Below are 12,448 nucleotides of genomic sequence, written 5' to 3'. Positions count from 1 at the left end.
CGGAGCACTGTTCAATCCATCATCCAAAAATGGAAAGAGTATGGCATACCTGCAAACCTACCAAGACATGGCTGTCCACCTAAACTGACAGGTGGGACAAGAAGAGCATTAGTCAAAGAAGCAGCCAAGAGGCTAATGATAACTCTGGAGGAGGAGCTGCAGAGATCCACAGCTCAGGTGGGAGAATTTGTCCACAGGACAACTATTAGTCTTGCACTCCACAAATCTGGCCTTTATGGAAGAGTGGCAAGAAGAAAGCCATTGCTGAAAGAAAGCGATAAGAAGTCCCTTTTGCAGTTTGCGAGAAGCCATGTAGGGGACACAGCAAACATGTGGAAGAAGGTGCTTTGGTCAGTTGAGAGCAAAATTTAACTTTTTTGCCTAAAAGCAAAATGCTATGTGTGGCGGAAAACTAACACTGCACATCACCCTGAACACACCATCACCACCGTGAAACATGGTGGCGGCAGCATCGTGTTGTGTCCCTTCCCAGGGACAGGGAAGATGGTCAGAGTTGATGGAAACATGGATGGAGCCAAATACAGGGAAATCTTAAAAGAAAACATGTTAGAGTCTGCAAAAGACTTGAGACTGGGGTGGAGGTTCACCTTCCAGCAGGAAAACGATCCTAAACATACAGCCAGAGCTACAATGGAATGGTTTAGATCAAAGCATATTCATGGCCCAGTCAAAATCCAGACCTAAATCCAATTGAGAATCTGTGGCAAGACTTGAAAATTTCTGTTCACAGATGCTCTCCATCCAATCTATCGGGCAGCACAGTGGCTAAAAGATTAGCACTTCCACCTGGCAGTACTAGGGTCGTTGGTTCAAATCCCAACCACGGCATCACCTGCCTGGAGTTTGCATGCTCTCCCTGTGCCTGAGTGGGTTTCCTCCGGGTACTCTGGTTTCTTCCCACACTCTAAAGACATGCTGGTAGATTAATTGGCTCCTGTTTAAATTGGCCCTAGTATGTGTATGTATGAATGTAAGTTAGAGACCTTAGATTGTATGCCCCTTGAGGGTTGGGGACTGATGTGAATGTACAATATACTGTATTTGTAAAAGCGCTGCGTAAAGTACCTGTGATAAATAAATAAATCTAACAGAGCTTGAGCTATTTTGCAAAGAAGAATGGGCACAAATGTCACTCTCTAGATGTACAAAGCTGGTATAGACATTCCCAAAAAGACTTGCAGTTGTAATTGCCGCGAAAGGTGGTTCTACATAGTATTGACTCAGAGGGGCTGAATACAAATGCACGCCACACTTTTCAGATATTTGTAAAAAATTTTGAAAACCATTTATCATTTTCCTTCCACTTCACAATTATGTGCCACTTTGTGGCAGATACTACAGTAAACATGCATATTTCTGCTGTGAATTTAGCCATTTGCCTGCTTTATATTTAATAGTTTTCTGTGTACAGCTAAACATATGTTTCAGCTAAGCATAAGTTCCGGAGACACTAACTGCCCCTTCCCGTTAACTTAGATTCTTAGAAGAAAATGATTCTCACACTTCTCGTTTTTCTCCTCCAGCAAATAAACAATATTAGTGCGATGCTTGTACTGGCACGTCCTATTACCGGCCCCCAAGAGTATGTTCTGGATCTGGAAATGCTGACCACCAACTCCCTACTGAGCTATCGTTCCAGCTCTGTACTCAGACTCACTATATTCGTTGGGGCACATCCCTTCTAGAACAAGTCACTGCATTATCTATTGGGCTATAAAACTTTTCTCTTGGTAAATATATTTGTTCACTGATATTTTATTTTTTTGTCAATTAAAACAGATTGTTTTGAAAAAGGATGTATTTCAGTGCAAAGCTATGGAAGATATTGGCACTGTAAAAGGTTGACCAAGTCCTTGTCAGTGAGGTCTTGGGTTTAACAGAATATCAAGAACCAGACTTAGAAGGTTCTGATTTCAGTGTAATGCAGAGTGATTATGTAACAGCACAGTATCAGCTATACAATTGGACTTAATATGGTTTCTGCTAACAGTAGTCTTCGGATTACATTGCAAATCAGGGACAGCCAGATTGTGCTGGATTTGTATCTGTTGAATAGGGGATGTCTTACAAAACTCTAAGGTGTTGCTCGACTTCCAGGTAGAATGCTGTAGGTACAACATACAGAGTGCTCATGAGCAACAATTAGCTTTGTTAAATATAATGGATATTTAAATGTGTTGTTCATGAACGAAGGTCAATGTTGTTTTGCCCTGTTTACCAGCAAAAACCCTGATGATTAAGATTACTTGATGTACAGTTGGTTGATCTATGTCCACATGCCACTATTTCCCAAACCAACCCTTGGAGACAAAGCACTGCAAGTTTGTACTTTAAAAATGGACACAGGTGCATTAATACACCCCTCTTTTCATCCACTCTAAATATTCTACCCAAAATTCTGAAAAGAGCACTGGAAGATGTCCAGAGGACTGGAGATGGGAAAAACTGTCATATGCAATGCACCAGACGCAAAAATATAATGACTCATGCATATAAGCATAAGCACTGATTTAAAAGTGATGTCATGATATGAGGGGAAGACTCAAATGGGGTGACATTTCTTGAGTACAGTTATCCCAGAGTCAATTTTTAGTGGCATTCACCAAATATATTAGGCAAAACAGTTGTGACACATTTCAAGTTTTTGAACTTTGTTAGACATTACCATGAATGTTATAGGATGCCTCATATGTGATCGTCACTATTTTAGGTGTATTTTTCTTTAAATGTACGTTGACATATTTACAAAGGCTAAACTACAAAGACCATAATGTAATTGTGATATACAATTTGTCCTGTTAGTCACATTCAAGGCAACTTCAGTTTTAATGTGGAAATTAAAAAGTAAAGTGAGGGTAAAGGTGCCCAATGCACATTCTGTCTACTGAGTGTGCAATACTAACTGTGTAAGATTATATCATTGTTCAGCCTCGGCTTCCCTATCCTTGTAAATTTCTCCTCTTTGTACAAGTTTTTTTCTGTATTACAAAATATTACTGTTCATCAATAAAGAGGAATACATGATGGATAAATTATCATTGTCTATTTGTTATCATCAGATCATTTATAAGGTAACAAAAGCCCTTCTAGTATGTTCTTGGACTATCTTTAGTTAGAAGATTGCTCCATATTCAAAGGAACAGCATCACTATGCCATAGTAAAGTGTTTTTTTGTTTTTTTTTTAAATTGCTTTCATTTTATTACAAAAAAAAAATGCTGAGACAGGATATTTATGATAGAAGAGACCATATATGTCTCTTCTGTCATAAATGATTCCTCCTGTCTGTCAGCCATCATGTACAAATACAATATCACTTTCAAAATAAAGTGTCCATAATCAAACCGAGACTTCAGACTCTTTCAGGTGATGTAACAAAAACGATTTGTATTCAGTCCACCAATAATGAGTTGTTATAATAACCAAATGTGCACCTTCACCGGCTGTGCTCTCACCTGGTAAATATGACCAAACAGGTAAGTGAGGTCATATAAGGCTTGTGTCCCTTTATATTGGACTTGGAACTGGATAGGAATGTCACTCTTCAAAGTTAGAGATCCCCTTACTTCCTTAGGACTCTTCCTCCATAGGTATATATGCCATAAAGAGTAATAAAAATATAGTGCTTTATATTCTTTTAAAACATTTATTAAACAATTGATAGTGCACTCACATATAACTATAGTTAAAATTGCTTTAAAACCAATCCAGAATGTGCATTTGAAATCACTGCTGTGTACCTGCTGTGTGTTGCCTGTTTCCTTAAGCGTCGTGACGTTAGAGCCCCTTCCCCTATGCGTTATGCCACCGGGTCATGTGGCTTCATCAGGGGGAAATTTTCTGTCTATTCTTATACTCTTCTCTGTCAGCCACACCTTCCGTTTCCTTGAATCTCTTATATGCTGGCATAAACAAGGTGTCCGGGCCGACACCAGCATAATCCGCATAAGGAAATGAATCAACGCTCTGTGAGGGCGTCGTATTGACGAAATGCATAGGGCGGGGCTTAATGGATGTGACGTCAGGACGCTCCCTGTGACTGTCGGCTGTTCGTCCACAGTGAGCGGGGCTCGTCCATTCATTTGCTTATGTGGATTATGCTGGTGTCGGCGGGGACACCTTGTTTGTGAGTGCTATTCTGTTTTTAGTAAATGTAATGGTTTACCTTTATCTGAAGTGACCACTCCACCAGCCCAGTCTTTAGCAACACAAACCCTCACATTTGTTTCAACCTGCTGGGGACAGAAATGCTCCTCAACAATTACATCTCTGCCATTTTTCAGTTTAAATGCATGTCCAAAAAACTCCTAAATTCCATACTAAGAAGCTCAGCGCCCTTGTGTGTGGGATGCAGACCATCTCTTTTGTACAGTTCAATGTCAGACCACCTGATAGCATTATGACTAACAACCTAACTAACAAGGTAACTAACAAGGTGAGTATTACTGCTCGGACCTTGAAGGGGACATACCCTGAAAGCTTGTCCTCAAAATTGTATGTTAATGCAAATAAAAAAAGTATCACGGACAGTACTCAATTGTTTCTGTGACTAACAATCAAAACCTTCATCTTTGCACCAATTCTTTAACCAAACATTGACCTGTGCTATACCAAGTACTTTCTCTTGTTGTCCATTATGCACAGGTAAGACCTTCGAAAATGTAACAGTACAACCTGTTGAAGGTCCAGTCCCAAATACTGAAAATCCTTCTATACAGATCACAGCTCCATCTGGGACAAATCATTTGTACCAAGGTGCACGACAACATCAACATTGCACTCTTCACTAGCTTTTTTGACAATTTTTAAAATACGACTTTTATCTCTCCTAACAGTAGCACCAGGTAAACATTTAACTTCCTTTGACACTTCCACATGATTTCCTAAAGAAACACCTATTACAATTGAATCACCAACAAGAAGATAACTTCTCCTTTTAGGAACCTTATCCACAACACTTGCCTGGAATGGAACCTCAGATAAAATGGTTACTTTTGGCAAAGCAATTTTTTTCTCAGGGTTCTCCTTCCAATGCTCACAATCAGCTATGTTTGCAACCTTTGTATCCGATTCTAGCTCAGAAAAAACACTACAGGAGTTATGCAGTGTCACACCAAAAGCTACATGTTTATGGTCCACGGGCCTCACTCTTCCTGACCTAACAATTGTCCACACTGCCCTTCTCCTGTGCAGTTTGAGGAAGAGGTGACTTTTTGGAAGGCAGCTCAACAGAACAAAATGGCTTAGACAGCCTCCTGATCTCAGACTGCAGGGCACTGGCCGACACCAGCATAATCCGCATAAGGAAATGAATCAACGCTCTGTGAGGGCGTCGTATTGACGAAATGCATAGGGCGGGGCTTAATGGATGTGACGTCAGGACGCTCCCTGTGACTGTCGGCTGTTCGTCCACAGTGAGCGGGGCTCGTCCATTCATTTGCTTATGTGGATTATGCTGGTGTCGGCGGGGACACCTTGTTTGTGAGTGCTATTCTGTTTTTAGTAAATGTAATGGTTTACCTTTATCTGAAGTGACCACTCCACCAGCCCAGTCTTTAGCAACACAAACCCTCACATTTGTTTCAACCTGCTGGGGACAGAAATGCTCCTCAACAATTACATCTCTGCCATTTTTCAGTTTAAATGCATGTCCAAAAAACTCCTAAATTCCATACTAAGAAGCTCAGCGCCCTTGTGTGTGGGATGCAGACCATCTCTTTTGTACAGTTCAATGTCAGACCACCTGATAGCATTATGACTAACAACCTAACTAACAAGGTAACTAACAAGGTGAGTATTACTGCTCGGACCTTGAAGGGGACATACCCTGAAAGCTTGTCCTCAAAATTGTATGTTAATGCAAATAAAAAAAGTATCACGGACAGTACTCAATTGTTTCTGTGACTAACAATCAAAACCTTCATCTTTGCACCAATTCTTTAACCAAACATTGACCTGTGCTATACCAAGTACTTTCTCTTGTTGTCCATTATGCACAGGTAAGACCTTCGAAAATGTAACAGTACAACCTGTTGAAGGTCCAGTCCCAAATACTGAAAATCCTTCTATACAGATCACAGCTCCATCTGGGACAAATCATTTGTACCAAGGTGCACGACAACATCAACATTGCACTCTTCACTAGCTTTTTTGACAATTTTTAAAATACGACTTTTATCTCTCCTAACAGTAGCACCAGGTAAACATTTAACTTCCTTTGACACTTCCACATGATTTCCTAAAGAAACACCTATTACAATTGAATCACCAACAAGAAGATAACTTCTCCTTTTAGGAACCTTATCCACAACACTTGCCTGGAATGGAACCTCAGATAAAATGGTTACTTTTGGCAAAGCAATTTTTTTCTCAGGGTTCTCCTTCCAATGCTCACAATCAGCTATGTTTGCAACCTTTGTATCCGATTCTAGCTCAGAAAAAACACTACAGGAGTTATGCAGTGTCACACCAAAAGCTACATGTTTATGGTCCACGGGCCTCACTCTTCCTGACCTAACAATTGTCCACACTGCCCTTCTCCTGTGCAGTTTGAGGAAGAGGTGACTTTTTGGAAGGCAGCTCAACAGAACAAAATGGCTTAGACAGCCTCCTGATCTCAGACTGCAGGGCACTAACCAGTGAATTTAGACAAGCAATGTCCAGGTCCTGTCCACGGCAAAAGTTCTGGAAGATCTGACATTTCTGCCAGTACCTGCATGGCCACAGAAGCAGACATCAGTCTCAGTTTGGTGCCAGACGGCCTTTATAAGGAGGCTCATCACTTTCTCAAGTTGCTGGATGATACTATCACGTACCTGGTGATGGAGGCCAATGGAGAGAGGGCTTCCCTTGCGGCTAAGTTCCAGACTCTCCTGAGAGTGGGACAGAGGGACTCAGGCCCAAAGTGGCACAGGTTGCCTGTAGGAGTGCTGGTTGGTGGTCCACTCAGAAGCACAGCTGATGTACGGAGACAGGTCTGCAGACAGGCGGTGCCTGTGCGAGGCCCTTCCGGGATTTAGAGATTTACTGGATAGCCGGTTAAAGCCAAGGTCAGGTACCAGGTGGGAATCAGAGCAGACGTAGTCAGATGGGATAGCCGAGGTCATACATAGAGGAGCGAGAGAGAGAGTATCCGTAAGCCAAGCCGAGGTCAGATCAGGGGTTAAGCAGAGTAGACAGGTCCAAGAGCAAGCCAAGTCAGTATCAGGAAATCACAGGTCATAATAACAGAGGAAACAGGAACAAGGCACGGGGAGCTAGAGATCATCCAACCAGTATTTCCGAGGCCGATAGAGGCGCTTCCGCACTAGAGGCTCTGTGCCAACAAATGACGGCACTTACTCAAGCAGTGAAAGATCTACGGCAAGGATACTTCCAGTTGGAAGGGCGTCTGTATTTTTCTCTACAACCCAGAACCTTTTCACTGGAAGCGGTCAAGGTCAGGTTCATCATCTCCCTCTTGTCTGAAGAACCTCAGTCTTGGGCACAGTCTACTGGAACAGAACCCAGCACTCAACTCAGTGAGTGAATTTTTTGAAGCAATGGCTGCCCTTTATGATGATCCCCAGAGGACCTTCACTGCTGAGTCCACCCTCCATGCTCTAGTACAAGGTCAGCAGCCTGTGGAGGAAGAGTTCCGCAAATGGACAGTGGATACTGGTTGGAACGATGCAGCATTAAAGTACCGGTTCCGCCTAGGCCTGTCCGAATCACTCAAGGATGAGTTAGACAGGGTGGGAGCTCCCTCCTCCTTGGAGAACCTTATCCTGCTCTCTACCCAGTTGAATCGGCGTCTACGGGAAAGACATGCTGAGCGTACTCAGACCTTTCGACCCACGTGGGTTCTGCCAAAGATTCCAGGACCAACAGCTCCTGCCCCTACTCCGCAACCCATCAGCACTTTTGAGGTAGAACCAATGCAAACTGGCCTTCTCCGACCTGTCCTAACTCCGGAAGAAAGGCTACCCAGACAGCAAGGCAATCTATGTCTCTACTGTAGGGCCACGGGCCATTTCTTGCGTAACTGTCAGTACGACCAAGTAATTCCAGCCAGCCCCATCCTTCATACCTTCAGTTATCCATGACTTTAACCACCCATGTCATTCTCCCCATGTCATTGCAGGTGGCTGGAAGGGATGTCAAGTTATGGGCAGTCATTGACGCAGGAGCCTGTAGCCGTTTCTTGGACATCAGATTGGCCAAGGACTTACACATCCCTCTTCTGTACAGAGACTTGACGTATTACTAGCGTATGGCACTACTCCGAGCTCTGGACCTGTTACCCAGGAAACCATTCCTATTCTAGCAACCACTGACTCTGGACATCAGGAGTTCATTCATTTTGACGTCATCAGATCCCCAATGTTTCCAGCCATCCTAGGAATACCCTGGTTGCAAGCCCACAATCCACAGATCAATTGGCCCAAGAAAGGAAATCATCTTTTCATCAGAATATTGTCTGCAACACTGTGGTGCTCCTGCTTTCACCAACTCTTCCATATGTCTCTCAGTCCAACCTTCACCAGAGGCCAGTCAATCAGTTCCCTCTACCTACCACAACTTTGTGTTTGCTAAAAAGAAGGCTGACACATTGCCTTCTCATCGGTCTTACAATTGCCCAATTGAGTTACTTTCAGGAGCAGAAATACCATTTGGACGAATTTTCCCGATGTCCGAGCTTGAACTGGAAGACCTCCAGCGATACTTAGACAAGAACCTCGCTAAAGGATTCATCCGCCCCTCTTCCTCCCCTGCCGGGGCTGGTATTTTCTTTGTTGAAAAAAAAGATTGGTCTCAGACCCTGCATTGACTACAGAGAGCTTAACAGAATTACCATTAAAAATCGGTATCCTCTTCCTCTTGTGCCCAAGTTGTTTCAGAGCTTTCGAACAGCCCGAGTGTTCACTAAATTGGACTTACAGGGGCCTACTATTTAGTCCGTATAAGGGAGGGCGATGAGTGGAAGACCGCCTTCAGAACACGCTTTGGGCATTTCGAGTACCTGGTGATGCCATTTGGGCTATGTAATGCCCCTGCTACGTTTCAACACTTTGTAAACGAGATCTTTAGAGAGTACCTTGACCTTTTCGTAATTGTCTACCTGGACGATATCCTAATTTTCTCTACCTCACTTGAATTCCATCGAGATCATGTTAGGAAAGTGGTAAACACTCTAAGGATGCATGGCTTGTACGCAAAGGTGGAGAAGTGCGAGTTTGAAAAGCAGTCCATCCAGTTCCTGGGGTTCGAAATTTCCACTGAGGGAATCTCCATGGACCCTGCTATCCTGGAATGGCCTGCATCTTCACACAGGAAAGGGGTCCAAAGATTCGTGGGCTTTGCCAATTTCTATCGGAAAGTTTTTAAGGGCCTTTCCACCATCATTGCCCCTATTACTCAACTCACTCGCAGGCATACACGTTTCTGCTGGAGCCAGGAATCTCAAATAGCGTTCGAGCAGTTAAAAGATCAGTTCACTTCCGCTCTGATGTTACAGCATCCAGAACCAACAATTCACTTCATCCTGGAGGTGGATGCATCTGAAGTTGCTACAGGAGCCGTACTCTCTCAAAGCCAGGGCCCAAAGGCTCTGCTTCACCCAATAGCCTTTTCTAGGAAACTGAGCCAAGCTGAAAGGAACTACGATGTGGGTGATAGGGAACTTTAAGCGATCAAGATAGCCTTCAAAGAATGGAGATACCTCTTGTAAGGAGCCAACCACCCAATTATGATTTTCATGGATCATAAAAATCTGGAGTATCTAAGATCCGCCAAGCGCCTCAGACCTCAGCAGGCTAGATGGGCTTTATATTTCTCCAGGTTTAATTTCCACATAACCTACTGTCCAGGATCCAAGAAAGGGAGAAAGGAAATGCAGATGCGGGAAGTATGTTACCGGACCCAGAGGAGCCTTCTCCCCCCAACACCATCTTGTCGGCCCAAACTTTTGCTGATCAAACCCAGCCTAAAGTCTTCGATCAAGCAAGCCTCTGCACTATGTCCTGAACCCGAACAAGATTTGTTAAGAAGGCACAAGGATAAGATCTTTGTACCCCAAGAAGTAAGATCTCAAGATTTCAGGGCTTTCCATGATCATCAACTGGCTGGGCACTTTGGAGCCTGTGAAACAATGGAACTAATCCAGTAATCCATTTGGTGGCCCAACTTGAATCAAGACTGTAGAGCCTATGTGAAATCGTGCAGTGTGTCTACGTAACAAGGGAGACAAAACCAAGGCTTGGGGGTTATGGAGGCCCCTTCCATTCCTGATCATCCCTGGGAAATGGTCGCAATGGTCGCAATGGACTTCATTGTGGACTTACCGCCCTCTGAGGGATTTACTACCATTCTGGTAGTAGTGGATCGGCTATCCAAGATGGCCCACTTCTTACCAATGGTGGGTACTCCATCTGCGCTAGAGATTGCACTGACCTTCAACAAAGAGATTGTCAGATTACATGGTCTGCCCAGAAATATTGTCTCAGACTGAGGGGTGCAGTTTACTTCCAGGTTCTGCAAGGCCCTGAAGGTGGATCTCTGCCTATCGTCCGCCTACCATCCGCAGAGTAACGGGCAAACTGAGCGAATGAACCAGACTTTGGAGCAATACTTACAGTGCTTCTCTACTTTTTCCCAGGATGATTGGGCATCCCTACTCCCATTTTTTTTTTTAGGCGGAATTTGCCTACAACAACTCAGTCCATTCTGCCACAAACCAGACACCATTTTGGGCCAATTATGGATTCCACCCTTTCTGCATACCAGACACCATTCCTGAAACTTTGGTACCCGCAGTACAGGACAGACTCTCCACGATACTGAACAACTGTAAAGTTCTCCATGAGTCTATACAGAAATCCCAGGCGGATTATAAGAAGCACTACGACAGGAAACGGAGAGGAAACCCTCCTCTGAAGACCGGAGACAAAGTTTGACTATCAACTGCCAACCTAAAACTCCCTTGCCCGTCATGTAAGTTGGGACCAAGGTACATTGGCCCTTTCCGGATCAAGAGGGAAATCAATCCAGTGGCGTTTGAGCCGTTTCTTCCGGAACCATACAAGATCCATCCAGTTTTCCACGTCTCCCTACTCAAACCAGCTGTTCCTGATCCTTTTCCAGGGAGAGTAGAACCACCTCCTCCGCCAATAACAGTTGGGGAGGAGACGGAATACAAGGTTGAAGCAATTCTGGACTGAAGGCGGGGAAGACAAATCCAGTACCTGGTCAGATGGAAGGGGTACCCACCTGAAGAAAGTTCCTGGGAAGCAAAAGACAATGTACATGCCCCCAGGCTTCTCCAAGAATTTAGTTCCAAGTATCCTGAAAAGATAGCCCAGGTGGGCATCCGGAGGCTGCCCTTTGGGGGCACTGTCAGGGTCCTGTCAACGGCAGAAGTTCTGGAAGATCTGGCATTTCTGCCAGTACCCTGCATGGCCACAGAAGCACACATCAGCCTCAGTTTGGTGCTGGACGGCCTTTATAAGGAGGCTCATCACTTCTTCAAGTTGCTGGATGATCTCTAGCTCCCTGTGCCTTGTTCCTGTGTTATTGTGACCTGTGATTTCCTGATACCGACTCGGCTTGCTCTTGGACCTGTCTACTCTGCTTAACCCCTGATCTGACCTCGGCTTGGCTTACGGATACTCTCTCTCTCACTCCTCTGTGTATGACTTTGGCTATCCCATCTGACTACGTCTGCTTTGATTCCCACCCGGTACCTGACCTTGCCTTGAACTGGCTATCCAGTAAATCTCTAAAACCCGGAAGGTCTTGCATACCTTGCACAGGCGCCACCCGTCTGCAGACCTATCTCTGTATATCAGCTGTGCTTCGGGATGGACCACCAACCAGCACTCTTACAGGCGACCTGTGCCACTTTGGGCCTGACTCCCGCTGTCCCACTCTCAGGGGAGTCTGGAACTTAACCGCAAGGGAAGCCCTCTCTCCATTGGCCTCCATCACCAGATACGTGATAAGCAATATCACGTAGACTAGAAATCTGCATACAAATGGGACAGCATCCCAGCTTCCAAAAAGCACTACAAAAAAACAAATACCAAACAAGTGCTGCACTGAACTAAACCAGACATTTAAAAAAAGATTTACTTAAATTCAAACACAAGTACTAACCAATGATAGTTTTCAGTTTCCAAACTCCTGCTGTTTTCCAACTACTGCTGTTCAAACTATGCACTTTTGTCCTGCTGCACTTCCAACGAGCAAGTCTACAGAGTTAAGCAGGAGAAAGGGAGGGCGCTAGATCAGGAGGAGTAAACTCAGTGAAAAACTGTAAAAATGGAAGACTTACATCTGGGATTCCTTAAGTAGGCATGTGGAGTGGAAGGACCAACAGATGAGCGGGGTCGGGGTGCAGTCAGGTGGATGGATCGGTGGCAGCAGTGGGACCATGCAGGGAGACGCTTGTA

At 44.3% G+C, this 12,448-nt stretch overlaps 2 protein-coding genes across 4 annotated transcripts in view; one reads left to right on the top strand and one right to left on the bottom strand.

The window, feature by feature from the left end:
- EFEMP2 (EGF-like fibulin extracellular matrix protein 2) overlaps positions 1 to 3,056 on the top strand; it is a 69,385-nt gene extending 66,329 nt beyond the window's left edge. For both annotated transcript variants that reach the window (XM_089658094.1, XM_089658093.1), the window contains exon 11: positions 1,545 to 3,056. In XM_089658094.1, coding sequence (XP_089514220.1) covers positions 1,545 to 1,706 — 162 coding nt within the window. In that variant the 3' untranslated portion in view covers positions 1,707 to 3,056. The remainder of the gene's footprint in view (positions 1 to 1,544) is intronic.
- The window catches only part of MUS81 (MUS81 structure-specific endonuclease subunit), a 307,431-nt gene that overhangs the window by 35,323 nt on the left and 259,660 nt on the right, over positions 1 to 12,448 (bottom strand). The gene's annotated exons all lie outside the window — the stretch shown is intronic.

Source organism: Staurois parvus, unplaced genomic scaffold (genome assembly GCF_062004578.1).
Source record: "Staurois parvus isolate SC_StPar_1 unplaced genomic scaffold, SC_StPar_1.0 ptg001051l, whole genome shotgun sequence".
NCBI classification, from domain to species: domain Eukaryota; kingdom Metazoa; phylum Chordata; class Amphibia; order Anura; family Ranidae; genus Staurois; species Staurois parvus.
The sequence above is the reverse complement of the archived record's forward strand: the minus strand, read 5'-3'. Positions and strand labels throughout refer to the sequence as shown.